This window comes from Aphanomyces invadans (assembly GCF_000520115.1).
Source record: "Aphanomyces invadans strain NJM9701 unplaced genomic scaffold supercont1.27, whole genome shotgun sequence".
NCBI classification, from domain to species: domain Eukaryota; phylum Oomycota; class Saprolegniomycetes; order Saprolegniales; family Verrucalvaceae; genus Aphanomyces; species Aphanomyces invadans.
This window is the reverse complement of record NW_008580172.1, coordinates 712610-737474: the sequence shown is the minus strand read 5'-3', so window position 1 is coordinate 737474 and position 24865 is coordinate 712610. Positions and strand designations below refer to the sequence as shown.

Sequence of the window (24865 nt, the reverse complement as noted above, 5' to 3'; positions counted from 1 at the left end):
CACAGTGCGAGCACCGTCCGACACGTTGGAAGAGATGATGGCACCAGTGCGTTTGAAGAACGTAGTCATCGTTGGTGCCCGAAGCGAACCTACGCAAGTTGCTTTACACACTCACCTGCCCCATTGCCATGAAAGTTTATCCATTCATTTCTGCATCGAGTCGAACGAGGCATTGCCCCTGCCCCCCCACTAGGTCAAATCCATGCTATTCACACACGGAATTGGGTTTCCATGTGTGGGTGTGATGGAGCCTGGCGCGCCATTGTTTTGCCAGCCTTGCAAAGCTATATACTTGGCGAGGATGTTTTACTTACCGACACATGGATCCGATCCAAGCATGCGCAACGAAGAGCTCCAGAGTGCCATTCTCTGCATCGCTGTGCTCGGCACTCCCTGCTTTTGCACGCGCTCCTTCATGTCGCGATATCCTGGCCTGATGGCATGTTCTTTGTGAAGGCAAGAAGTGGATGCAGTTGATTGGCTGAATGAAGGTGACATTAGCCAATCATACAACACCAACAATTTTCATTGGCTTATTTTTGTTTAAAATTGGCCAATGAGACGTTTGGATACACCACCACACCTCGCATTGTGCAAATCGACAGTCGCCATGTCATCTTCTCCACGGAAGCCAATGTCCAAGGCGGCGGTGCAGCGATGGTACCTCCTCGGAGGCGTGGCGCTCCTGTTTGGGTTCGCAGCGTTTGTCAACGTCAGTTTCTACATGCGAAATAACGCCACATCGTCGGGGCTCTCGGCCGCCCACGTACGAGCGGAGGGACGTCATGGATCGTCGGCGAGCAATCGCATCGTCAAGCACGTTGTGTTCACAGCAACGTGCTCCGAACGCGACCGCATGCGCTCGCAAGTCTTGGCGTTCACCGCTCGCGAACAACGATTCACTGGGTACTTGACGTACATTGCGTACAACTGCGACAAGATGGCGTTCCTAACTCTGCAAAAAGCCATGCCTCCTCATTACAACGTCGCATTCTTTCATGCGGCGAATATCCAGGGGTCAGGCGAGACGGAATTGAACCCGCATGCCCTTCACGCATGGTACAATCTCAATTTATATCTGTTGCATTTCTCACGACCTAGCAGGACAAAGTCTCCTGAGGCGAAGGCGCTTCCCGCCGACGAGTTTGTCATGATCGTTGAGATCGACACGATCTTCACTCGCACGTTGGACCTGGCCGCGATGCTGCATGTCGCCGACACGATGACGAATCCGACGTTGTTGGGGCAGGTGCTCGCCTCACCTTGTTTTCATCCGTTCATCTCTTGTCGCTGACCGATCTATCTAGGACGCTGCGTGGTTCGACAGCGACTACCCAACGTATATCATGCCAGTCGAGATTCTCGAAGCCACGATGGGCAAGTCGTCCAAGTCGGTCAACACCGACAACTGGCGCGGAAACGCAGTTCACGCCCCGTTCATCATGCATGCGCGGCACATGGATCCAGTCTTTGGCATGACCAAAGGCATCTACGACAAGCTCGAGCAAAAGTACCAGCACCTGGCTTACCCGTTGGCATGCGCAGAGCTCGAGTTGGAGCATGGCGTTGCCGGCAGTTTCCGCCTCAGTCGGTACAACTCGTTCGCGGAAAACTGGAATTTCGTCGACGTGATCAAGTACAATCCCATTCAAGAAACGATGAACGAAACCAGCCCCGTAAGTCGCCGTCACGGACAAGCAGCAGCACGGAGCCCAGCGTTGTTCGTGTCGACTGAATTCGAGTGGTGTTGCGATGGATCTGTAGTTGCATGGGTTTTGCATGACGACGTGACTCGGCTTTTGTTGGTCCATTGCGCGTCACATTCAAGGATCTCTGTCGTAGCTGTATGCCGAATACCCGTTCACGATGCGCACGTCGGTGCTGCAGCTGCTCAAGTGGGTCGATGGCGCACCATACGTGATGCGGGACCGATGGGTGCCGCTGGATTTTTTCCAGTGCGATGCCGTGATGCTCCAGCTTCCAGACCCTTCTCTGTGGTACACGCCGTTTGTCGTGCTGCTTGTGTTGGTGACGTATCACGGACATTTGGTCGTGCAGGCACTATGCATCGCACACGTATGGGTGGGAGCAGGTGTCGCCGATCCTCCGAACGCGCCACATCGTGTCGATAGCGTTAACGTATCAAGCGTACAACCGCGCCGCGCGCGACATCAAGCAGCACACGTGCGCCAACGGGTTCAACGACCACCAGCGGCTACTGCTTGGAGAAGACATCAAGTCCGCCGTGCCATCCAAGTTGCCGCTGCACGGCCTGGCTGCCAGCACGAACGACGTGGTACCGCCGCGCTCTGTCGCCCACTGGGCGTGTCAAACGCCAAGAATTCGATGGATCGCCTCATTCATCGTAGGCAGACGCCGACCAAGCGTTTGACTTCGTCTTTGTCACGTCATGCTCCAATGCCGACCAGTGGCAAGCGGACATGCTCGTGGAATCGTTCGACCGCGTGAAACAGCGCGGGTCGTTGACTCGTATCGTAACAGGGTGTGCCACGATCGACGAGCTCAATCAGGTCGGGTCTGCCAGTGCCGCGTTTGCCGACCGAGTTGTTGGTTTCGCAGGTTTATCGCCGGACGAGTCCCAAGATGAAATTGCACTTTGCGCCCGACACGGCGTCGTTTCAAACGACGCACGCGCTGCGCCATTGGCTCCAGCACTCGAACGCGCCGCATTTGCCGTCGACGCTGGTCGTGCTCGCGGTGGACTTTTTGTTTCTCCGCCGCTTTGTCATGTCCAAGTCGATGCCAGTTGTCACGGCCTACCCGTACGATGGCTCGTGCGTTGGAATGTTTTGACGCCGGGAGGTAGGAAACCCGACGAAGACCCGGACCCGGACGCAATGGAGGTCGTGCGCGGCAGCCGCCAGCCCAAGGCAGTGTTTTTCTACTCTGGCCATGCCGCCGCGCCAAACGCGATCGAAGCCAAATCGGGCACGGTCATTGTCCAAAATTTCGACTCGTACCTCGAGGGCCTCACGACCGCCGACCGCGTCGCAGCACTGTGCCCGACCTGCCCCAAGGTACTGTCCAATTTGATCGCCGTGGCACGAAGGATTTTTCTTGTGACTGCGATCCCCACAGCCATCCGCCACGTCGGACCAGTACAACGTCGGTCTCCCGTACGTGGTGTCTACGTCCGACTTGAAGAAATCGATCGACGATGCTGCCGCGTTTGCGGAAAAGTACTTTCAAGCGTATGCCCCGCCGAGTCGGCTGCACGCCGACTTGATCGGGTTCGCTGTGGCAGCGGCCAAGCAAGGCTTGTCGACGGTTCGCTTAGACAACTTGGCGCTGACCCAAGCGGTACGTGCCACCCGCTCGACGTGTATCAGAGTTGACTTTGTCCGCGTGTAGGCGAGCGAAGACTGGCATTTCGCCCTCGCCAAGAAGGAACTCAACTCGTTCACGATTGAATACGTGCTCGAGAACCCGTGCCACGACGAGTTGGTCGTGCCACCGAACGCAGCTCCGTTTCTCCGCCAGTTCAAGCGATTCCAAATCGCGTCGTGGGTCGCCGACCCGAAACTCATGCCGGACAACGTGTTTGCGTGCGATATGTGGCTCCTGCAAGAACCCCCTGCGTCCCTGTGGACGGACGCCATCAAGTCGGAGGTACGAAGATGCCACAGGCCATGAATCCATCCCACGTCTGCTCATGATGGATGGCGCGGGCTAGAATGCCGACACGATCAAAAACACATACGGTCTGTGCACGACCCTCAAGCTGTGGAACGCGCTGCTCGTCCAGCGCAAGCAGACCCAGTGCCCCAACGGCTTCAACCACAACAAGCGGCTCAAGTTGGTGGACCCTCGCCCTGCTGACGTGCTGATATCCCTCGACAAGCCCCAATGGCCATAGCACCATCCATTCGATGCGGCGGCTGACTTGAATAGATTCCACAACGAGTGCATTGGATGCGTTTTTGCTCGTGGTCGAGAGCTACTCGACGACAACCTTTTGCAGCCCCTTTTGCGACGTCTGGCGCAACACGTACAGCTCGTACGCGTGCATGCCAGTGTACAGCCCCATGGGGAGTGAAAACAATCCAATGCCAGCCCACATGGCCTACGCACAGCATGCGGTCACGCCGAGTTGCTCGCACGTGCACAAAAATACGAATTGCACGTACGTCGTGGTACGCTTGCGGCACGTGGATGTTGAGCATGTAAATGGCACCACCGAGGACAGCCCACATCGAGAACACAATGGCAAGGTCGATGAAGTCGGAGGTGAAGACTTCCCGCCATGCATGGCTCCCGGTTGCCGTGACAAGCCCCAGGATTTCCGTCTTGTACTTGGCGGCTGGCCAACGAGCGGGCGCTTCGTGGAGCTTCCGGTTTCCAGCAAACGGTCTCAAACGCAGTGTCCGGCGCTTCTTCCTCCTTTCTCGCCGGACAACGGGACTCGGCGCCGGGGCGACGTCATCGCCGTCGGTGTTCCATGTGTTGTCCGTCATGTCGAAGCGTCGGATCTCGTCCCACCCCCCATTAAGTCCGACGTATCGCGTAAAACGCATTGGGTTTAACGTAAATCCGTCAAAAATGCAAGAGGAGTTTGAGGAGCGCAGTCGAGTAAAGCACGTCGGCGGCGGCATGCGGGGACTCGTGGGGCGGGGTCCAGGGGGAGTCATCCACAAGCACTTGTCGCGGGGCCAGGCATCGAAGCGCGCGGCTGGCAGTGGTGGCATCGGCTAAGCCAAGTGTCACCCCCCGCGCGAGATGGACGACTTCCCGACGGTAGCGCGCGCACACACGTCATCGATGGCCGCAATGGGCTGTCCGTGCCTCGGGAGATCGGTACTTCTGGTTGCGTCGTTGCTCGTATGCGGCGGGGTCGCGCTTTTCGTGCCGGCGTGGCACTTGAAAAGAGTTCGAGTCGCTGGGCAGTGTATTCCAGTGCCGACATCCCCCGCTGCGCCATGGACACACGGCAACGGTTGGTCTTTTTCACGGTGGTGGCGCCGCAAAGGACGCGAACGCATCAGCCCCCGAATTGCATTACATCATGCGAGTCGGATGTGCTCTGGCTGCGAACGCACGGGCGCTGCTGCGATGGCAGATACGTGGTGTGCATGGCAGCAGCGCGACGAGTGTGTTGTACGTGATCGAGTCCACGACCGGCGCCTCGACTGGCCAGCACAAATTGTTGCAGGTGTCGCCTTGGCGACCATGCGTACTGTTGACACTCGCGAGCACGGCAGCCGCAGCGGCACGACGGAGCGCTCGCTTTGCCAAGACTCGACCGATGGAACGAGCGACGAGGCATGCATACACCTCGTCATCGCCCCATTCTCCCCACGCCGCACATCCAACTCCATCGTGTGTGTTTTCTAAAGCCCATTCGCGGGGCGACGACGGGCAGGCAAGAGGATTCAAGTGGTTGTGTGTACATATGGGTGAAGAAGTGTGTACACCTTCATCGCCCTTCAACGACTCGAGGTCGCACGGCGTCTGCTGTTGCTACGGTTGTCGAGCATATGGAGCGCGGACGCAGCAATAAGTACGCAGCGACCAGCTGGAGCGACTTTGACGCAGGTTCCATGCAGCCCGTGGCATCGTGATCGCGCTGCAGCCCCCGATGCACCAACGGGACCGGGGATCTCGGCTGCCCATGGCTCCCCCTCCTCCCGCGCCACACCACTCTTTGAACATATCGTCGTCCCCTCGGCATCGCGTCTGGCCAAGACGATGCGGGGTACAACTACGGACCTAGTTCAAGTTTCGCCACCCACGCGTCGCTTCTTCAATTTTCGGCAAGTTGGTCGGCGCTTCCGTGTCGACGTACCTTCCATGAAGCCCAAGCCACACCACGCGAGAGGACGTCCTGTGCAGTTTATGTCTCCAGAGCGCTCGATATTGCCGCCATCGTCGTGCGGCATGCTGGTCGAGGCATGGAAGGGGTGGAGGTAGGGCACACTTTGATGATAAATTAGATCGCGCGTCGGTCTTTACACCGACGTCATTTCGTCCTGCAACTTTTTGGTCAAGCGAAGGATCTTGTAGTGTCGATGGAGCTCGCAGTACCCGCCGCCCCGGTCGGTTCGGGCGCAGTTCTCGGCTTGGCACGCCTTGGATCCGCCATGCTTGGCACAAAAGTTGCCACGTTGCGCGCTGTTCTTGCACTTGGCCACATCACAACGCTTCCCGCCACCGTGTTTACGGCAGAACCCACCGCCTTGCGAGCTTTTGTTGCAATTCGCAAACGTACAACGGGCACCACCGCCATGGCCTTTGCACAGCCCATGCGACTGCGCCGACTTGGGGCAGTTTTCGACTTTGCATCGCTTCCCGCCGCCGTGGGCAATGCACAGGTTGCGGCCTTGGCTGCCTTTGGGGCACCCGACGATGCGACACTTGCGCGCACCGCCGTGATCTTTGCAAAACCCGCGGTACCCGATCGCGTTCTGGCACAGATGCTTGAGGCACTGGCCGGGAATTTCTTGCGGCAAAACCTGGGCGATGGCGTCGGCAGGGACTGCCAGTGGCTGTACCGGCGGCGCCAAACGCTCGTCGACGGGCTCGAGTTTGGGCGACGACGTCTCGTACGGGATCGGATCAAACAGCAAAACTTCGCTCAGGTCCAGGTCGATCGCAAAGCAATCCTTGTCGAGAAGCGACGCAGGCTCCAAGTGAAAGGCATCCCACGGATCGTTTGTCGTTGGGAATCCTGGATCTAGCCACGTCGACGCTTCCACCATGATCGTGTCTTGGAGACGAGAAAATTGCAAAATGCGCTGGTCGACTGTGTCGTCGTAGGTAACGACGGCAGCGCTGCCGAGACCACATGGTCATGTGATTACACACCGCCCAGCGCCAGGCCCATGTGCGATGGTCGCGGGCCTCCGCACTTTGGCCAAGATGTCCTCCGCCCCCTTCGCCGACGCCCCCGTGGCCGATGCAGCCTCCGCCACGATGCCACTTGACCGCAGCCATGGCGGTGCCGACGTCCGGACGCGCCGCCGCCGAGACATGACGTGGGCGAGTTTGCCCGAATTTAACGTCATTGCGTTTTAGTCCAGAATTGACCAACCCACGACCAGAATGGCCATGCGGCGACGTGGCGGCGTGTGGTGTGACTTCGCTCCGTCCTGCTCGTCGATTGCTTGTTGGTGCTGCGAGAGACTCGGCGCAGGAGGGCGGCGGTCGTTGCGAAAGGCGGCGTGACGAAATGGCTCGTCGGCGGGTGTCCGAAGCTAGGTCGGAGAACGCGGTGGCGTCCCACTTGCGCTGCATCTGGCGGTGCACGTGTCGTCGTGGAATACGTCCGTGATTCGCTTGCATGCCACCATGTGCGCGGCGCCCGGACGCGCGGTTCAGTGGGTGGCGCTGGCCACGGAAGTGGATTGGGTCCAAGGACAATGGGTCGGTGGCAGAGGACGATGACGCGTCCCATGGGACATCCGACGGCAAAGGCGATGGCTCGTGTGAGAGGAAACGTCGTTGAGCTGTGCAGAGAGAGAGAGAGAGATTCGAAGCACGGCATGCAGAAGGATCGAAACGGTTCATCGAAGCTGGACAGGACTCGACGTGTTGTAGCCGGTCTCCACCTGCCATGGGAGTGCGCATCCGTGTCAAACCAAGCATGCGCTGGGGACAGACAGCACACTGCCCCGGGAAATGACTCTTTTCGTTTGCTAGGTTCATGGCATCGCCACACGCGAGCGACGCCATGCGTCTGCGCCAACCCAGCACTAGAGGACGTGGGTTGCATGTGAACCGGCGGGGGGGGGGGGGCGGCTGTCTGTCGGGACAACGGGGTTTAACTGATGGGTCGACGCTCCCGCGACGGTGCGCAGCGTGGGGGGTGACGCACGTGGCTCGTGCCATCGTCCAGGATCACCAGGCGCATGCGCTGTCACAACGGACACGCGGGTGCGGCGAACTCCGTCCGTTGTGCAGCATGGTTGGCGCAGCGGGAAGGCTGAGATGGGTCCGCGACATGGTCACACGATGTCGATAAAGGAAGGTGGCTGGTTGCGATCGTGGTGGCGGGCACAACGGCACTGCCCGACGAGCAAGCACGGCTTGAATGAAACGCCCTTGGCGCTGGTCCACGAGATGCAAATGGCGCGCTTGGCCGCAGGGGATGCAGCTTGTGCATTGCAGACTTCGCTCGTCGAAATTGGAGGCCCTCGAGCCAACTGGATCTTGTTGAAATTCCATAGTCCCAGCCATGTTATTCGATCATGCGTAAGGCACGATGGTTGGCGACTGGGTTTGCATGACGCCATGCAACTTGTCGGCGCCGGTGTAGAAAGGCCCATCAATTGCAGATGATGGCCGTGCTGCGCCTACACAGCCAGGGACAGGTGGTCCAGCTCCCTGCCATCGAGCTGCATGGCGACCGGAACTGGGACTTCAAGCATCTCCGTCGTCACACACCAAAGGTCCCCCAGCCAAATTCACCTCGTTCCTGGCCACTCCTCGCCACCGCGCAACTCGTCATCATGGTGCCATCGATACGCCAACTTCATTCGCCCTTGCAGGGCCGGTCGAGTCAGCTTCCCACACGCCCTGCTGCTAAACGAACGCGCCATGGGACGCAATTGCCAGTGTCGATCCCGCCCCCTCCTCGTCCTCTTGGATGCTGCCCACGTTGTTCAACTCGGCAAGACGTCGTGCATGGGTCCGTCGATCGAGCAAGCATGGCGAGTGTAGCGATGGAATGGAGCGACACTAGTGCATCCATGCGTGACGAGAATTGCCAAGACCAAGTGGACGGCGCCTTTGTCAACATGCCGGCGCTGCATGCCGGTCGACTCTTCCGTCTCAAGATGCGCCAGACCTTCAACTCGATCCATCGCACCAGTCACGCTGCATCCAGGCACTCTGCAACAACGACGATGGAAGGATGACTCGGTGCTGCACCAGGCTGTCCATCCGCTCGGTCGGCAGGTGCTGGCGGAGGAACAAAAACGTCGCCCGCCGTGGCAAACGTCTTGAACTCCCGCACCGGTTTGTCAACACTTTCGATTCATGTTGGATCGCTCGCTCCGTCAAATCGCCCCACAAGCCGCGCGACCCTTCCACAAGTACTACTACGTCCGTGCTCAGCATGCCGATGGCAGGCAAACCCCAAGAGAATCGTCCGTCCGATCCAAGCGATGCCAGCCACCCGATGGATCTCGAGCATGTGGAGGCGTTCGCTGTACCCGTTCCTCCCAGATAAATACGATTCTGTCGTCGCTCTCTCTCCACTCCACGGTGACAAGAATCGCCTGTTCCGTCGAGTGGTGCCGCCGTGCGTCATTCGGTCGTCTGGCACGCACATCAACGTGTTGGCCCGCCCGGCCTTTCCCCGCCACTCTCGACCCGTGCATCCACAACTGGATTTGCATTCAATTGGCGATGTCGGTGGTGGTCAGCTGAAACCACGCCATCATTTGATTTTCGCCATGCTCCATGATGTGGCAGTGCGCCAAGTACGGATCGTCCGTGACGTTGAAACCAAATCCGACGGCCGGTCGCGTGCTGTGCTCCACGAGAAACTCGTCGGGCGTGCATGCCACATAGCAGACGTACGCGACGCCGCCGTCCGGCCGCGACGGAATCGCCACGACGTCCTTGAGCTCGTTCGTGTCGATCGTGGCGTCGTTGTCCCCGCACATGGCATTGACGAGGTGCCAGTGGAATGGATGTGGGTCCGCGGTCGGGTTGACAAATTCCCACTTCTCGACCTTGCCAAGCGTGCAGTGCAGGGTGCTCTTGATCGTGGATGTGTCCTTCACCACGCCGTGCTCCTTCAAAAACAAGTGCGTCGAACACCCACGTCCGTCCATGAGCTCCCCGAGCGTGATTCGCCGCGTCAACCCGCGCGTGTCACGATGCAGCGCGCGCAGATCTTTCATCGGCACGAGGTCGCGTGGGACGACGACTCGGGTCGCGGCTTTCGACGGAACGATCTGGAATCGCATCACACGCTTGTCGTATACGTACGCGCTTTCTTGGGACGGCGTGTCTTCGATGTCGAACGTCGTACCAGGTGCCACGGATGTAAAGTCGCACACCATTTCGACGCGCTCGAGAGGAAACAGCGTCCAGCCCGTGGCAGGCACTGCCCTCGACTGCTGTACAAACCCGCTATCCGTGGCAATGATTGTGCAAAGCGATGCAAATGGCAAATCCAACGCGTACGCGCGGGCGTTGGCCACGTTGGCCCATCGGAAACGCACCTGGCGCGCTTCCACTGTTGCGACGGGCATCACGACCCCATTCACCGTGTTGACACTGCCGTAAGCTTCCGGCACCCACTTGGTCGGTATCACAGGCATGCAGTCGAGCTTCTCCGTGTACATCAAGGCGCCGGCAGCACTGATTAGTTTGTCCTGAAGGATCAGCGCCATGTCGGGCAGGTCGGCCAAGTTGAATTTCGACTCCAACGTCGCATCATGAATGACATACAAGCCAACCATGCCGGCCCACATATTCAAAGGAGACAAGCCCCACGCATGGTCGTGGTATACTTTGGTTGATGGACTCTGTCGATTCGCATACTCGGCTCGGAAACTTGTGTTGTGGTAAAAGGTGTGCGTGGGCAGTCCGTCATACTTGGGAGGGTTCTCTAACCCGTGTACGTGAATGGACGTGGGAACTCCGCAGTTGGGATAGCATGCGGATGCTTCGACGAGGAAGGACGGCTCTGTGTTGCGATGGAGAAGGTGTGGGGCGGTGCCCAGGCGATTGGTCCATGTGACGGAGATCGGGACGTTGCGAGCGGTGAGGATGGTTGGACCTGGGAATGTCGGGGGGGAGCCATCTTTCCCAAAGCCATAGACTGTTCCAGACGGCGCGCCGCCTCCCCACGCGTGCAAGACTTCGCCAACGTGCAAGTCCAAGTGGCCACCACCACGCATGTCGATGATTTCGGGTTGGACCAGTGGCGACGTATACGCATGCCAGTTGGTCATGAGCGGAGGGCGGTAATGCGGTGACGACGGCGCATTCTCCGGTGCCGGGTTGCTTTGGAAGAGGTAGCCAAGGAGGCCTCCAAACAGCCCGCAGCACGGGAGCTTGAGGTTCGCCATCAATTGTCAACTCGTGCCATGGCCGCCGTCCTTTTGGATATGGACCATGCTGATTGGCTCGAATCCAGCCAATCCAAACGCCCCCCAGCGTGTCCATCGCACCAATCCACCTTGCCATGTTAGGTGTAGTATTACTACTAGTGTTCCTACGTTGTCGACTTAGGAATACTAGTAGTAATACTACACTTTTGCGACTTCAACTTGAGAAATCCCGTGGCCGATACGTAAGACAACAGAAAACATGCACAACATGAAACCTGACGCATTCGAGACCTCCTCGATCAACCATCCCAGCATCTAGCACAGCTCGCGAGCTATTGCTCACCACAGCACCCAACGTGCACAACGGACTTGTTACGATTGGTCTCGTCCACACTCTGTCAATGTCGCGCGCAACCATCAACTCTGGCATCTTGTCTTGTAACACGAGTTTGGGCTTTTGACACTTGCGGGATGATGGTGTGCTCGTCTTCGTCGGCCCGAATGCGTTTTCTATAGGCAGGACAGCAACGTTGAAATGGTGCGGTCAGTGCACCGGCGCCAACTTAGAGTGAACAAGGGGGGGGGTGTCGACGACTTCTTTTCCGCCGACTCGAGTGTTGTTCGGACTGTCATGCCATTCGGTGAAAGAGAACCCCACCGACGTGCAAATCCAAGCGGCTCGTGTCCAAGATTTGTTTTTGTCGGCTCGCCTCTCATCATGCGACAATATGCGTCGACAATCGTATGATGGAATGGGTCGAGACATGGCACTTTGACAAGCCTATTCCGGCGAAGCGCGCGAGCGGGTCGGTCGGTTGGTCACTGTGGCGCCTTTCACTGCCACCCGTGATGGCTGTGCACACATGCTCGTCTGTGATTTCACCCCACAAATTCGTTCAACGTGGCCCTCGCTGCCAACACCCGTGAAGGTTCCACACTGTGCTGTGTGGTAGTCAAGGGCATTGGTTGCAGACGGACGTTTGCCGAGATCGGGAGGAAGGTGTTTAACGGGCCGTTGAATGCGTGTGCCGGAATACGATCCTCACCTTCGGTGACGTCCAACTTCGTGAGTCGACATATCGTGCGGATCATGGCAAGGTTGGCTCCCTGCACGGCAGAATGGATGAACTGACGGCGACGGCCCTTGTGTTTGGGTTACACGTCAGCAACATGAGAACGTTGTTCAGGACAAGGACCACGTTGAGGACAACGGCGTGTGGCAAATCGACCGACGCCGTCCTCGATGTGCGGCCACGTCGAGTTTCACGACTCGAACGACGACATCAAATACGTGGTTGTTGTCCCATCGTCGGGAGCATGAAGATTGTTGTCCACTGCGCCGGATCGGAATTCTCTTGTGATGTCCAACACAGACGTCCAAACTGTTGTCATGACGTCGCCCAAGGTCGAGTCATGGAACGAGTTGCAGTCGATGGCAACGTGGTTGGAATCACTACGCACACCGTCCAGCGGGGGGGGGGGTAAAGCGGACGCGCGTTCACGTTCGCAGGATGGGGAGGTGACTTGAAGGTGGCAGTCGCGATTGAGACAACGTGGCGTGGGCTGCGAAGGCGATGGTGTACTGGGGGTTGGCCGTGGAGTAGATGGGATAGTTGGCTGGAGGCGGAGTTGGGGCTGCCGCTGGACGTGGTGGGGCGGGCGTTGGTTACAATTGGTGACGTGGTTAGAGGTACTGCAGTAGAAACTGGGGGGTGTCGCTTTCACCTCAGCAGACGAACGTGAGGGGGTCGTAAAGATCGAGTTGTCCACGGCTGGTAGTCGATGGGGACGGTCGGGAAGCGTCGATCGAAGAATCGGCAGGCTTGGTGTCAGTTTGTTCGCTCAGCTGCTATGACAGACTCACTGTCATAGCTGGTGAGCGGCAAACAACAGGGTAATCTCCAGCGCGGCCCCCGCACTAACACGAAGCTTAAACTGTTCATGGCGAAGTGGGTGGCTAGACCAAGCTTGGTGCGACAGAGGCCCTTTGGACTAGAGCTGCTCTGGGGCCAGGGCTGGCCTCACGCCGCCCAAGTGTCGGCGAGTTTCCTGCAGCACGATGCCTGATTTAACCGCATCCGGATAATATCGCACTTTGTGGGACGCGCGCCATCACAACACGAGCGGGAGGCGAAGGATGCACTCGTCACTGGACAAGCCGCACCCGGAATGTCAGGCGGTACGCGCGCCGCCTTGATACATGGAAAGGACGATGCTGATACTGTGTCTGTGGAGTAGATCGTTGATGCCTTGCGCGAATGCCATGCAGAGAACCCGTATGGCAAGTTCGTCGGCGCTTGCAACGACATGAAGGCTGCATTGAACGAGTGCTTTGCCAAGGAAAACGCATTCCGCCGCAAAGTCAACATGGACAAGGCGCGCGCATTTAACAAAGAGTGGAAAGAGTTCAAGCAACAGAAGGAAGCTGCCGCGTCCGCTTAATGTACAATGCAATTCGATGGAACCACCTGTCGACTTGCCATGCCCACGACGTCTCGCCTTCGTCCATGCATGAAACCTGGGTGGCTGATATGTTCGAGCGAAAACCATCACGGCATTTCCCACCGACGATCAATGCCGTTCTATTCTCCAAATGATGACAGGTTCTTCCTACTTGTCGAAGTACATGCTCGTGCAAGATCATCGCACCCTTGTATTTTCCGCCGCGACAATACCCTCACTTCGCTCGCGCGCTTCGAGATTATTGTTGGGCTGGTGCCTCGACTACGAGCCCAAGGAACGTCATGAACATGCATCAGCGTACATGTAACTACTTACAATGCTGGGCACAGAAATCTTGCAGCTGTGGTACAGCGCGGGACGACAGCGTGGGCAAGAAGTATGTAATGAGGACGTAGATCGACGCTTTTTCGACTTTGCAAATCGCGATACCTTCGCCTTCGCCTTTGGCCGGGTCTCCTCGGCGGCCATAGATGAGCGGTGGGTGGAATCGATGGACATCGTATTGCTCATTCAGGTACACAATTCCCGTGCCCATCGTATCGTCGCGGCTGTCAAACAGCTTCAAGAACCCCCTGTGCAGCCATCAAGCGAGGGAATGAGCAGGTTTGTTAAGGAGAAGAAAGGTGTGAATGGTGCGTACGCAATTTCACCGTCCAGGGGCTTTGCCGTAGCTGCAATAATCTTTCCCTCCTGGTTGAATGCCACTGCTTTCGCCCATTCCTTCTGCGCCTTCATGGCGGCCAGCACCGTCGGATTCATCTCGGCTTCCATCGTTGTCGTCGCAAGCGCACCGAAACTCCCACGGAATGCAGCCTGTGCTGTGAAGTTACTCCAAATAGTGTTGAACAGGTATGTCAATTTTAAATGTATTTAAAAAAGGCTCCAAACGTATGCGCTTGCAAATCGAATCATGCAGTATTGCAAAATTGCATCATGGCTCATGAAATTCGAATGCATTCTATTCCAAGGTTGTTTAAAACGATATTTAAAACAAGTTGCATCCATTTCGCTAGTCTCCATGGGAGCACAGCATGTGCCCATGCTGAAGGGAAGCGGCAAATTCGGTGGTGTCCCTGGGAAGCTTCAGCCGAGAAGTAGTCGTCTCCTGCTAGCTGTTAGACCGACGTGCGACCGCTTGGTCCCACTGCGATTCGCGGCGGAATTCCCGTAAAAGTCTAGGTGCTTTGGTTGAGTGTGGCGACGCTCGTGGCAGAACAGGGGGAGCCAACGGCATCAGCTACCTAGCTGTTGCCAGCGATGTGCATGGTTGGTTGTCAAAAAAGCTCTTCAACTCAAACACTACATGCACGAACAGTCGCATTGTTGTTCTCTCGTGGACGTCTTAGACATAGAGCGCATCAATCAGGTCGGCGTATTGCTTGGCCACGACCGCGCGCTTGATCTTGAGGGTGGGGGTGAGCTCGCCGTTGCAGACGCTGAAGTCGGGCACGAACTTGTACTTTTGGATCCACTGGGCGCGCGACGCGGCCTTGTTGTTGGCGCGCTTCAACCCTTCATCGATGTACTTGAGGACAACCGGGTCCTCGTACGCTTCGGCAGTCGTTGTCGCGGTCGATCCGAGCTGCGACAAAATGCGCACGACTGAGCCGTCCAAGGTCGACGTGGGGGCCCCCTGGTCGTCCATGACGACATGGAGGGTCAAGAGCGCCGTGAGGAACTTGCGTTTGTCGCCAATGGCCATGGCATGCCCAACGACGGGCAGTTCCTCCTTGATGGCGCTCTCGAGCAGCACTGGCGGGACGTTCTCGCCACCGGCCGTGATGATCAATTCCTTGATGCGACCCGTGATGTATCCGAACCCATCGTCGTCGAAGCGGGCGCAGTCGCCGGTCGAGAGCCACCCGTCCGCGTCGATCGCGGCGTTCGTCTGTTCGTCGTTGTTCAAGTACCCCATCATGACGTGGCGGCCGCGGACCTACGCGACCCCCGTGAGCGCCACACTCGACCAAAGCACCGTGTCCGCGACGGAGCAAGTTCAACACAGCAACGCACGAGCAATTTGTCTCCGTAGCCAAGAAATTGCCGGAGCCACGGCATTCAATCACGCAACAGGACAAACTTCGCCGACAACCGTCGATGGTCATCGATACAGGTGATCAAATTGGGCGGGTGGCTCACCTGCAGCTCGTTCGTGTCGGGGTTCACGCGCGCGTCGGTGGTGACGACGGCAGGTCCGATCGAGTTGGGCTTCCAGCGATCCGCGTAGTTGTAAAAGGCAATGCCCGTGGTTTCACTAAGCCCCATCGCTTCAAAGAGCGGCATGTCGAGCGATGCAAAGTACGCGACGACTTCGGGCGTCAACGGCGCCGCGCCAGAGTAAAACGCCTTGCACTGGTCCAATCTGGGCAACGTTGCAGTGAGCCCATGGCAAGCAGAGCACAGTACCCGAGAGCGTGCTTAACTTTGGACAACACGAGCGCGTTCGCGAGGAAGAACCCGCATGGGACGCCGCCGCCGTTGCCGTACTCGTTCAGGCGGGACTTTTCCGCTCCGACCGACTTGGCCCACGTCGCGATCGCCTTCTTGAGGCCCGTCGTCGACCGCCCGACGTCCGACATCTTTTCAAAAATCTTTTCCCACACGCGCGGCACCGACAAGAGGTACGTCGGACGGACTTCCTTGAGGGTCATGCCCAACGAGCCCTTCAACGCATCCGGTTCGGCAAAGTAGATGTGAAAACCTGCACAAGCGACAGCGTCAACCCCAAGCACGCCGTTGCTGCCACCGTTTACGATGGCCACACACCGTAGTACGCTTGCTGCCCAATGTCGAGCAGTTGTCCGGCGATGTGCGAAAGCGGGAGAAAGCTCACGAGGCGCTCGGTACTGTTAAAATAGCCCGCGCCACCAGGAAACGCAGAGTTCACGGCTGCCGTCGTAAACGTGCAGTTATCGTGGGAGAGCATCACGCCCTTCGGGTTGCCCGTCGTGCCTACAGGAGGTGCCATGAGCAATCGCACGACGCGAACCAAGCGGTTCGCGATAGCGACGACAGGACGCTGTGCATGGCGTACCCGACGTGTATATGAGCGATGCGCAATGACCAGGGTGGATCTTGTCAAAGTTATCGGTAATCGCCTCGTCCGGCACGTCTTGACCGAGCTCCAAGAACGACTCGAATGAGTACACAGGCACGGCCGACGAGGCGGCGCCGGACGCCTCTAGATCAGCCTTCCCTGGACTCAACGACGCGAATGAGATTCCGCGACAATGGTGGTGGGAATCTCGATACAATCCGTACATGCAACGATGGCCTTGAGGTTTGGGAGTTGGTCCGCAATGGAGATGAATTTCTTCAATTGCGCATCGTCGTCACACACAAGCACCTTGGCGTTCGAGTTGGATAGCACGTATTGGCATGTCGCTGCGTTGTTGGTCGTGTAAATGCCCGTGGCGGCACCTCCCAGATACAACCCTCCCATATACGCAAAGAACCATGGAGGGGCATTGAAGCCCGAGATCGACACCGTGTCGAATTGCTCAAAGCCAACGTGGCGCAACGCTTTGGCGAAGCGAAGGTTGAACTTGTGGTACTCTGCCCACGTGTACGCTTGCCTTTGCCGCCGACATGTGAGTCCCATACGACCGAGGTTTGATATTGGCGTACCACACGCCATTCTTCTTGTAGTGCAATGCTTGTTGCGTCGCGTACTTGGCCGCCGTCGCAGTCAGGACGTGGACGAGGGTGGTCGGGGCAAACACTTTGTTCTCTTCCGTGAGTCGGATGTCGACTTCTTCGTTGATGCGGGTTGCCTGAAGACGGATGGTGGTGAACCAGGGTCCATCGAGAGAGCGTGTCGGTTGCGACGAGCGACGCTTACCGTGAACTTGGGCATGGCGAGTTGGTGAGATTGCGATTTGCGTCGTGGTCCGCCCGATAAAAAACCTGCAGAGGATGGGGCTTCCGAAAGAAGATTGAAGTGCGCCATTGAACTTCTCGGATTGGCTGAATTCCGGCGGCCCTGTACTGTATTCACCAATCAAAAGAGGCTATTTGACCACTATACTCACGTCAAGTACAGCGTTGTCACGGCACACACAAAGCGACACCAGGCGGCTCGATTGACCACGTACTCATGGGTGCGATGGAAGTAGCACCGTGGGCCTGCATGCGCGTACGTCGGCGACCTCTAGAAGCTGCCATTTGCCCGACGATGCCCGCGAATGGCGATCGGCATCGTTGGTCGAGACAGCTCGTGACCGATCGAATTTTCCTTTTTTTCAAACCTCGCCAACGCAGAGTTCTTGTTGCCTACAGAAACAACGACATGGTGAAGGCTCGTCTGGCGATTAGGATTTTGCGCAGAATGACTTTTTCAAAGGTGGGGGTCGAAGGTCTTTTTGAACTTGCAGAAACGGCCGCGGTTCACACTGACTAGCTCATCCACCCACTTCTCGTCCGACAAAGCAGACGCAGACATGGCTCCTTGATAACCTAGTTGACAGCCCACACGCAGCACATCCAGGAAAGCGCGCAAAAATGGAGTGGGGGGCGGTGTCAGCATGGAGGTCGGACTTGGTGTCATAAATATTAAAAAAATGTTGCTTCAAACTTTTGTCAATTTCGTCACGTTTGAATATCAAATTTTGCAAAAATTGGGATTTTTCGTCCAAGAAAATGACATTTCCGGCTACCGGCCCATAAGCATGTCGGAAGTGCGTCTTGTTGTATAGACCCTTGGATGCCATGTCTTCACACAACTTGCTGCAGGCCTGAGGATTCAGAGACGCTGGAATAACACTGCGCATAACAGTTGCTGAGACGCCGTTGTCGTCCACCCATTCACGGCAGCGAAGATAACGCATCAACGGACAGCGGGGTTGAGTTCGCTGATGGACACTGTACGCTGTGGTCTGCATGTGGCTATCCACATTGAAAAGGAGCTCAGTGAAACACACGATTACACTGCACTCAAGCACGTTGGGGGTATGAACGACTTGTATTTGGAGCATGGTACGCCAAATCAGGGAGAGATAAACGTGTATAATTATTCTCGCTTGATGGTGATGGCAGCGGCACCCAAACCCAGCACTGCGGCACCGCCAAAGAGAGCGTAGCTCGTGGGAGCGGCTTGAGGAACCGTCAACACTTCCGGGTTGTTGTCCCACACCTACACCCCAAATACACCACATGAGAGCCCATTTTTCGCGCGAAGATGAAGAGCGCCTACCGCTTGGCGAGCGCCGCACAGGAAATGGTACGAGATGGGGAATGCCACGACGAATTTGGAGACAGGGGCGAAGAACGGAATGACTTCCTGCGCAGAGTAGAGCAGCGCAGGGACATCGGCACCCACAATGGACAACGCACCGACGGCAGCGAACCCACCCGACATAGCAATACCAGTCACACGGTTCGTGATCGACGACAGCGCAGTAATCGGAAACGCGTAGATTTCGACGTGCGGCGACACGGGGCGGCCGAGACGGGCTTGACGCTCGGTGTAGGACAGGAGGCGGACTTGCGAAGGTGCTTGGGCCTTCACGGCCTTGGCCAGGGTCTGCATGGTCGAGCGCTGCATGTTCAGGTTGTCCGCTGGAGGATTTCTGAACTCGTCGGCAGGCGGCAGGTGGGTGATATCCGGATACGTTTGGCCCACACCACAAATGGCACAGGTATCCGGATACTACCATCGAACTAAGAGAGAGCGAACTTGAGAGGATAAGACTTTCAACTCAAGTGACGATGAAAATCGCGGTACCGCCAAGAGCACGACCGACCGTGAACGACGCAATGGCCCAACCCAGAGATGATCATTAGCGAGTGCTGCCGTGGGAACTTGCTCACTGCCACAGCTTGAACCGCGGACACTATTCCCATGTGTGGGCTGAGTGGATAAGTAGCAAATGTGATTATGCACGACGGCGTGAGAGCTTATCACGTAACCTAGAGCGTTGTTACGGCGACGGTGCCGGGATGGTCCATACGAATTGATAAATGATAGTGTCAAAGCGCAATTGGACGATGGAGAGACTCCTGCACTTGCTGTCTCCTACTACACACATCAGATCGCCGCCCTGAGCTACGTACATCTCATCGCGATCGCGCTCCAGTACGGTCAATGCCAGCGTGAACACTAGGCAGCGAGGTAGCACCTGTGACGAGGATTAAAGTGGAAGCTCACGTTTACACATTCACTGAATGTGCAGTCCAATTCTTGTGAGATATGAACCGATACTTCCAAGCTATAGCAATGCTCTCATCGTTTTACGCATATGGTACAATATTAGGTGAAACTCGACTTGCCTCGATACTACTAGACACCACCTTTGAAGTCGTTTTGACGCCAAGCTTCGTAGCTGATGATGGAAACGGAATTGGCCAAATTGAGGCTTCTCGAATCCGGCAACATGGGAATCCGAATGCGAAGGTCTTCCGAGATGTTGTTGCGGACTTCATCGGGAAGTCCACTGGTTTCCGATCCGAACAGAAGCACGTCGCCTGGAAGGTACTGGACTTGTGTGTATGGTCGGCTGCCTTTGGTTGTGCACGCGAGAATGCGACTACCCGACACGGCTTCGCGGAACGCTTCGAAGTTGGCATGGCGACGGACTACTGCCATATCACGGTAGTCTAGTCCTGCTCGCCGCACGCTCTTCTCGTCCAGGTTGAAGCCAAACGGCTCAATGAGGTGTAGAATGCACCCATTGTTCGCTGCTAAGCGCATGATGTTGCCACAGTTGGGTGGAATTCGCGGCTGGAACAGCGCCAGTTGAAACATTTTGCAATTGTGCCAACTCCGCCGAGAATTCTCAACATCTGACTGGCTGGTGGAATCGACCTATCATAGTTCGTGTTCTTCTCCTAGCCAATCATTTGAATTCAACGCACCTACAAGACACGTTGAACATATATCTCAATTTGGGGAACTACACGCAGGCGCATCCAGCAAGCTAGTCGAACAACTTTTAACGCAGTGCTCCAGAGATTAGTAGTTTGCGAGTCCAGAGAATGCATACCTTGCGCAGGGCATGCTGTTTACCTCTTCTGAGGCCAAAGGTACTGAGTTAAACACGAAGTGCATTAAACGCACACAGGCATTCACAATACCTGTGGTTCTTCATCCCAGTAAATATTCAGATTTCGAAAATATTGAAAACGATTTCGCTATGGATTCGCGTACTTTGAACAATACATTCTCTAAAGTGCGAGTTCAATCAAGTCCTACTCAAATTATTAGAAAAATTGCGGATTCGCCATTCTTGCCAACAGTTCTCATCATGACGGGAGTTCGCGTTCACACCTTCGACAGCGCAAAGGACTTCAAGGCCGAGATTGCCAAGCCCGAGTACCAAGGGAAGTTGGTCGTAGTTGACTTCACGGCCACGTGGTGCGGCCCGTGCCAAGCCATCAAGCCGCGTGTCCACGATTTGGCCAAGGCGGAACCAACGGTCGTCTTCTTCGAAATCGATGTCGACGAGAGCGACAATTGCAGCGGCGAGCTTGGTATCTCCGCCATGCCAACGTTCCATCTGTACAAGGACTCCGTCAAGATCGGTGAACTCGTCGGCGCCAACTATGCGGCGTTGCAAGATTTGGTGGAGAAGAACAAGTAATGTTCGCTTTTAAGGAGATCCCGTCCTTTCCTCGAGCATTGTCGACCCTTTCATGCAGCTATTACTTGCTAGACGCACACGCATCATCGAGGATCTCGAGGCATTCCGCCGCATGTTTCGGTTGGTAGATCAGAGCTGGTCGAAAGCGCAGCGCCAGGTCGCCGCACCCGCCGCACTCCAACCCACGTTGTCTCAGCTTGGTGATCATGGCATCTCGCGCGGCCGTCGTGGCAAAGTCCACGGCTGCGTACGTCCCAATCCCGCGCGCGTTGCTGAGTTGCCCTGGATATGCTTCCGTCAGGCGCTGGAGCCCGTTGAGTAACACGCGGCCAGATATTTCCACCGTCGCGAGCAACTTATCCTGGCGCATCGTGTTGAGAAATGCTTGCAGCTGGATCATTTTCAACGGGTCCCCCATCCACGTGTTGAAGATGCGGTACCCTTCGGCCGGGCGAAACTCGGGCTTGGCAAAGTACCCTCCCGTCTGCAGCTTTTTGGAAAACGTCACGAGGTCGGGGGGGTCCACGAGGTCCCAGTGGTCGTGGGCCCAGAACTTGCCCGTGCTCCCGCCGCCCGTCTGAACTTCGTCCACGATGAACGCCGCGCCGTAGTCGGACGCGAGCTGGACAAGTTACATGAGAGGCTGAAACTCGACAGAGGACGTGCACACGGCAACAACAGTCGCCCGACTTGGCGCAAGTGGCATGGGGATTCAAGCATTTCCAGACGAGTTCATGCAAGCCCTCAACCATAAAACCACATCCAGCCCTCGGGCGCCGCTTGAGCTGAGCAGACTTCGACCGCAAAACGATGCCATCTCCACAACGCGCATGCAGCTCGACACATCGAGTGGTCGTACCTGACGCAACGCCCGGAAAAAGGCAGGACTCGCATAGTTGTCGCCGCCTTCGGCTTGGATGGGCTCGACGATGATGCCTGCGATCTGCGTCGATTCGGTGGTCGCCTTGTTGTGGGCCGTCAAGATGTCCTCGACGATGCTCAAGCATCGTGCTTCGTCGTCGTCATTTGCACGTTGATGAGCGTCGAGTGGGTACCGACGCCTTGGAAACGGGGCCACGGGCCAGTCGAACGCGGGAATGTCGACTTTGTGGATTGGTTTCGAATGCGTGGCGGAGAGACACCCGAGAAGTCGGCCATGAAACCCGCCTTGAAACGACAAAATCGACAGCGCGGGGGACCCAGGGCACGTGTTAGCCATGCTGGACTGCATGTCGCGTTCGCTGGGGGGACAGCCACCTGCGTCATATCCGTCAAGCACGACCGTCGCGAGAAAGGAAGATGAGTCACTCATTCTACCTCGGAGCTTGGTCATGTACCAAATGAAGGCAGCCTTGAAGGCGTTTTCGTTGGCGCACGAGCCGCACATGAGGGTGACGTAGTCCGAACACCCTCGTGGCTGGATTGTGCCCAACGTGGACTGGAGCAGGCCGTGCCACTCAAGTGGCGGAAGGTTCCCCAGACAGGGGCGCTGAGTCAGCATGGCCAAGTTGTCTGGATCGGTCATCGCTGCCGCTAGGGCAGGGTGATTGTACCCGATGGGCAACGACGCGATTTGGCAAAACACGTCGAGGTAGCGGTTGCCATCGACGTCGACGATGTAGTTGCCACGGCTTGCTTTGTAGTCGACGAAGAAGTGCACTGCGGCGGTGTGTTGCATCGTTGCGAGCTCTTTGCTCAAAGCGATCGACCGCGGGCCAGGCGACGCCGTGCGCATCAGCGCATGGGGATACTCGTCAGGAAAAGGTGGCGACGGCGTCGTGGGGAGCTTGGCCGTGGATATGGCGCGGGCCTGGCATCGAAGCGACCTCGTCAGCATTGTCGTTTGATTGGAAATTGCCCTCAGCATCGCACAAGTGCCCCATCGTCTTCAACTTCCCATGGCTTACTTCAAGCAGGAAAATTCCCAACGTGATGCTCCCGAGTCACGCAAATGAAACAAATACAGTGAACCCAAAGAGGGTAATTCTCAAGATCGGCCAACGAATGAAAATATTTCTCACGATCGTCCAAGTTGAACGTGCATGAGGTATTTTTATTCCAAAACGTCCATCGCGGCATGATTGGCTAAAAGTCTCATGAGCCGAAGGACGTGGCATGCCTGACATGGTGGACCAGGTGTACATGAGTATCGATCGAAAGTCGCTGGGTCATACCGCTCGGTGGCTGTCGCGCTTGGTGTGGCGTCGTGGACGGCGGGTGCGGTCGGTGTATGCTGGGGGCCGCTGAAATTCTCGAATGGTGAGGACGAAACCCCCCTGGGGCTTACACATCCAAGGTATTTAGCACAAGAGACTTTAAGCCAATCATACATCGGTGGACGGTTGGATATAAAAAATACCTCTCGAACGTACAAATTGGCCGATCGTGAGAAATATTTTCATTCGTTGGACGATCTTGAGAAATACTCCCCCAGGAAAAAGCCATCACCCCCAAAATACGCCGACCACGTGTCAAAAACAGGATCCATTTTAAAGAATTCTACCACTTCAATACCACCTCTGAAAATATCATTCCTTTTGACCAATTGCAGAGCAGATACTACCACAACTTTGATCGACTGATATATATATGCCTGATTATAGCCAATCAAGTTGGACTATGTCATGCTATTAAAAAGAATTGATTTTATTCTACTGTACCTCCGTGTATGCCAGGATGCAAAATACTTACTACGTAGTAAGATATAAGTAGTCGGCTTTGCCATGGTCCGCTGAAGGGCAAATTCCCCGTGCAAACGTGGGAAATTTCCCCTTGTGCTTGGCACGGCAGATCATCTGGTGGATGGGAAGGGTGATGCTGATGCGCGCCGGGAGATTGCGGGAATGCATGAAGCTATGGCCACGATGCACCTCTGCTGCCCAAGGTAAACACCTTCGCCATGTGTTGTTGCTGCCGCACGCGCCGTCAGCGACGGCTGCCTTTTCGTCGGCACCTCCCGTCCCTGCACTCCCCATCGAAAGGCTGCACAAGTCGCCGCGATTCAGCGAAGTCGTGGTCCACAACCGCACAGTGTATTTATCTGGACAGCTCGCCGACAACTTAGATGGAGACGTGAGATCGCAAACGGCGGAAACGTTGGCGAGCATCGACACGTTTTTAGCTGACGCGGGCACAGACAAGTCCAAGCTCCTCTCCGTGACCATTTATCTCAAGGACATTCGCAAGGACTACGCCGATATGAATGCTGAATGGGACGCTTGGGTGCCCGCAGGCGCTGCTCCCGCACGTGCCACTGTTGAAGCCGCCCTCTACGATGACCGTGTCTTGGTGGAAATGTCAGCAATTGCAGCGCTTTAAGTCCCTCTTGCCCATGTCGAAGCAAACATGTCTGGTTGCTGTCGGACTTGATGACGCTCCTTCATACGCCTCCTTCTTGTCGTCAAGTGCGTAGGAATCGCTATTTAAACCGTGTCACCGATGCAAGTCGTCGTCATCGAGTAAAGTCCTCGTGCATGCCATCAGCGTCGTGGTCGCAGCAGCGTCATTCTTGGAAGGTTGAGCGGCGTCCATTTTCACGTACATGACTAGGACGCCATCAAAGCATGGCTGGACATCCACGCATGCACCAAGCCCTGCTGTTGTCCATGCCACACCCAGCGAAGCAAAGCGATGAGCGGCAGCCTGTTGCACAAGGACAATTGGCTGCAACAGTGCATCCAACCAGGTGGTGTCGCTGGCGACTTGGATGAATATGAATCGCGAGGGTCGACGCCATTTGATGCGTTTCCGACGATTCCATGTCGTTTGTCCATTTTGTCATGGCAAACGTCGACTTCGGTC

General features: G+C 56.5%; 12 protein-coding genes across 12 annotated transcripts; 4 read left to right on the top strand and 8 right to left on the bottom strand.

The window, feature by feature from the left end:
- Window positions 1-599: 599 nt before the first annotated feature.
- H310_10754 (hypothetical protein) lies at window positions 600-3929 on the top strand. Its single transcript, XM_008877206.1, has 11 exons — window positions 600-1059; window positions 1105-1249; window positions 1308-1676; window positions 1843-1997; window positions 2059-2296; window positions 2370-2531; window positions 2581-2783; window positions 2828-3038; window positions 3100-3321; window positions 3373-3630; window positions 3695-3929. The coding sequence occupies exons 1-11, from the start codon at window positions 611-613 to the stop codon at window positions 3875-3877; spliced, it is 2595 nt and encodes an 864-aa protein (XP_008875428.1). The 5' UTR covers window positions 600-610; the 3' UTR covers window positions 3878-3929.
- Window positions 3930-3958: 29 nt separating this feature from the next.
- Window positions 3959-4475, bottom strand: H310_10753 (hypothetical protein; the record flags this gene model as incomplete). Its single annotated transcript, XM_008877205.1, has 2 exons — window positions 3959-4084; window positions 4149-4475. 2 exons carry the CDS (start codon window positions 4473-4475, stop codon window positions 3959-3961), a joined length of 453 nt encoding a protein of 150 aa, XP_008875427.1.
- Window positions 4476-5925: 1450 nt separating this feature from the next.
- Window positions 5926-6899, bottom strand: H310_10752 (hypothetical protein). The gene has a single exon (XM_008877204.1). It carries the CDS (start codon window positions 6714-6716, stop codon window positions 5967-5969), a length of 750 nt encoding a protein of 249 aa, XP_008875426.1. The 5' UTR covers window positions 6717-6899; the 3' UTR covers window positions 5926-5966.
- Window positions 6900-9356: 2457 nt separating this feature from the next.
- Window positions 9357-11042, bottom strand: H310_10751 (hypothetical protein; the record flags this gene model as incomplete). The annotated part of the gene is made up of 1 exon (XM_008877203.1): window positions 9357-11042. One exon carries the CDS (start codon window positions 11040-11042, stop codon window positions 9357-9359), a length of 1686 nt encoding a protein of 561 aa, XP_008875425.1.
- A 2119-nt stretch (window positions 11043-13161) lies between these two features.
- H310_10750 (hypothetical protein) lies at window positions 13162-13466 on the top strand (the record flags this gene model as incomplete). Its single annotated transcript, XM_008877202.1, has 2 exons — window positions 13162-13203; window positions 13263-13466. The coding sequence occupies 2 exons, from the start codon at window positions 13162-13164 to the stop codon at window positions 13464-13466; spliced, it is 246 nt and encodes an 81-aa protein (XP_008875424.1).
- Window positions 13337-14324, bottom strand: H310_10749 (hypothetical protein). Its single transcript, XM_008877201.1, has 3 exons — window positions 14128-14324; window positions 13803-14059; window positions 13337-13748 (listed from the first exon to the last, which is right to left on the bottom strand). The coding sequence occupies exons 1-3, from the start codon at window positions 14256-14258 to the stop codon at window positions 13726-13728; spliced, it is 411 nt and encodes a 136-aa protein (XP_008875423.1). The 5' UTR covers window positions 14259-14324; the 3' UTR covers window positions 13337-13725.
- Window positions 14325-14441: 117 nt separating this feature from the next.
- On the bottom strand, window positions 14442-17407 carry H310_10748 (hypothetical protein). The gene is made up of 8 exons (XM_008877200.1): window positions 17329-17407; window positions 17115-17260; window positions 16749-17062; window positions 16522-16683; window positions 16254-16439; window positions 15894-16188; window positions 15627-15849; window positions 14442-15423 (listed from the first exon to the last, which is right to left on the bottom strand). The coding sequence occupies exons 1-8, from the start codon at window positions 17341-17343 to the stop codon at window positions 14830-14832; spliced, it is 1935 nt and encodes a 644-aa protein (XP_008875422.1). The 5' UTR covers window positions 17344-17407; the 3' UTR covers window positions 14442-14829.
- A 948-nt stretch (window positions 17408-18355) lies between these two features.
- Window positions 18356-19084, bottom strand: H310_10747 (succinate dehydrogenase, cytochrome b556 subunit). Its single transcript, XM_008877199.1, has 2 exons — window positions 18679-19084; window positions 18356-18618 (listed from the first exon to the last, which is right to left on the bottom strand). The coding sequence occupies exons 1-2, from the start codon at window positions 19027-19029 to the stop codon at window positions 18496-18498; spliced, it is 474 nt and encodes a 157-aa protein (XP_008875421.1). The 5' UTR covers window positions 19030-19084; the 3' UTR covers window positions 18356-18495.
- Window positions 19085-19704: 620 nt separating this feature from the next.
- Window positions 19705-20231, bottom strand: H310_10746 (tRNA (cytidine(34)-2'-O)-methyltransferase; the record flags this gene model as incomplete). Its single annotated transcript, XM_008877198.1, has 1 exon — window positions 19705-20231. A coding segment is annotated over one exon (467 nt), but the record flags the coding sequence as incomplete, so codon positions are not given.
- A 423-nt stretch (window positions 20232-20654) lies between these two features.
- Window positions 20655-22924, bottom strand: H310_10744 (4-aminobutyrate aminotransferase). Its single transcript, XM_008877196.1, has 3 exons — window positions 22382-22924; window positions 21924-22321; window positions 20655-21686 (listed from the first exon to the last, which is right to left on the bottom strand). Exons 1-3 carry the CDS (start codon window positions 22899-22901, stop codon window positions 21126-21128), a joined length of 1479 nt encoding a protein of 492 aa, XP_008875418.1. The 5' UTR covers window positions 22902-22924; the 3' UTR covers window positions 20655-21125.
- Window positions 20666-21082, top strand: H310_10745 (hypothetical protein). Its single transcript, XM_008877197.1, has one exon. The coding sequence runs from the start codon at window positions 20729-20731 to the stop codon at window positions 21062-21064; it is 336 nt and encodes a 111-aa protein (XP_008875419.1). The 5' UTR covers window positions 20666-20728; the 3' UTR covers window positions 21065-21082.
- Window positions 22925-23840: 916 nt separating the features above from the next.
- On the top strand, window positions 23841-24543 carry H310_10743 (hypothetical protein). The gene has a single exon (XM_008877195.1). It carries the CDS (start codon window positions 23867-23869, stop codon window positions 24380-24382), a length of 516 nt encoding a protein of 171 aa, XP_008875417.1. The 5' UTR covers window positions 23841-23866; the 3' UTR covers window positions 24383-24543.
- Window positions 24544-24865: the final 322 nt, after the last annotated feature.

What these genes read in the sequence shown, in the direction of transcription:
- H310_10754 (XM_008877206.1), top strand. Translation starts at nt 611, where the DNA reads ATGTCATCTTCTCCACGGAAGCCAATGTCCAAGGCGGCGGTGCAGCGA. An exon ending in CCGCATGCCCTTCACGCATG is followed by an intron (nt 1,060 to 1,104) that starts GTACAATCTCAA and finishes ACGACCTAGCAG; the next exon opens with GACAAAGTCTCCTGAGGCGA. An exon ending in CTGCCAGCACGAACGACGTG is followed by an intron (nt 2,297 to 2,369) that starts GTACCGCCGCGC and finishes CATTCATCGTAG; the next exon opens with GCAGACGCCGACCAAGCGTT.
- H310_10752 (XM_008877204.1), bottom strand. Translation starts at nt 6,716, where the DNA reads ATGGTGGAAGCGTCGACGTGGCTAGATCCAGGATTCCCAACGACAAAC.
- H310_10749 (XM_008877201.1), bottom strand. Translation starts at nt 14,258, where the DNA reads ATGGAAGCCGAGATGAATCCGACGGTGCTGGCCGCCATGAAGGCGCAG. An exon ending in CCCCTGGACGGTGAAATTGC is followed by an intron (nt 14,060 to 14,127) that starts GTACGCACCATT and finishes ATGGCTGCACAG; the next exon opens with GGGGTTCTTGAAGCTGTTTG. An exon ending in AGATTTCTGTGCCCAGCATT is followed by an intron (nt 13,749 to 13,802) that starts GTAAGTAGTTAC and finishes TTGGGCTCGTAG; the next exon opens with TCGAGGCACCAGCCCAACAA.
- H310_10748 (XM_008877200.1), bottom strand. An exon ending in ATCGCTCATATACACGTCGG is followed by an intron (nt 16,440 to 16,521) that starts GTACGCCATGCA and finishes CACCTCCTGTAG; the next exon opens with GCACGACGGGCAACCCGAAG. An exon ending in AAAGTTAAGCACGCTCTCGG is followed by an intron (nt 15,850 to 15,893) that starts GTACTGTGCTCT and finishes AACGTTGCCCAG; the next exon opens with ATTGGACCAGTGCAAGGCGT.
- H310_10747 (XM_008877199.1), bottom strand. Translation starts at nt 19,029, where the DNA reads ATGCAGCGCTCGACCATGCAGACCCTGGCCAAGGCCGTGAAGGCCCAA. An exon ending in TGTGCGGCGCTCGCCAAGCG is followed by an intron (nt 18,619 to 18,678) that starts GTAGGCGCTCTT and finishes TTTGGGGTGTAG; the next exon opens with GTGTGGGACAACAACCCGGA.
- H310_10745 (XM_008877197.1), top strand. Translation starts at nt 20,729, where the DNA reads ATGACGGGAGTTCGCGTTCACACCTTCGACAGCGCAAAGGACTTCAAG.
- H310_10744 (XM_008877196.1), bottom strand. Translation starts at nt 22,901, where the DNA reads ATGCTGACGAGGTCGCTTCGATGCCAGGCCCGCGCCATATCCACGGCC. An exon ending in GTACATGACCAAGCTCCGAG is followed by an intron (nt 22,322 to 22,381) that starts GTAGAATGAGTG and finishes GATATGACGCAG; the next exon opens with GTGGCTGTCCCCCCAGCGAA. An exon ending in TTTTCCGGGCGTTGCGTCAG is followed by an intron (nt 21,687 to 21,923) that starts GTACGACCACTC and finishes TAACTTGTCCAG; the next exon opens with CTCGCGTCCGACTACGGCGC.
- H310_10743 (XM_008877195.1), top strand. Translation starts at nt 23,867, where the DNA reads ATGGGAAGGGTGATGCTGATGCGCGCCGGGAGATTGCGGGAATGCATG.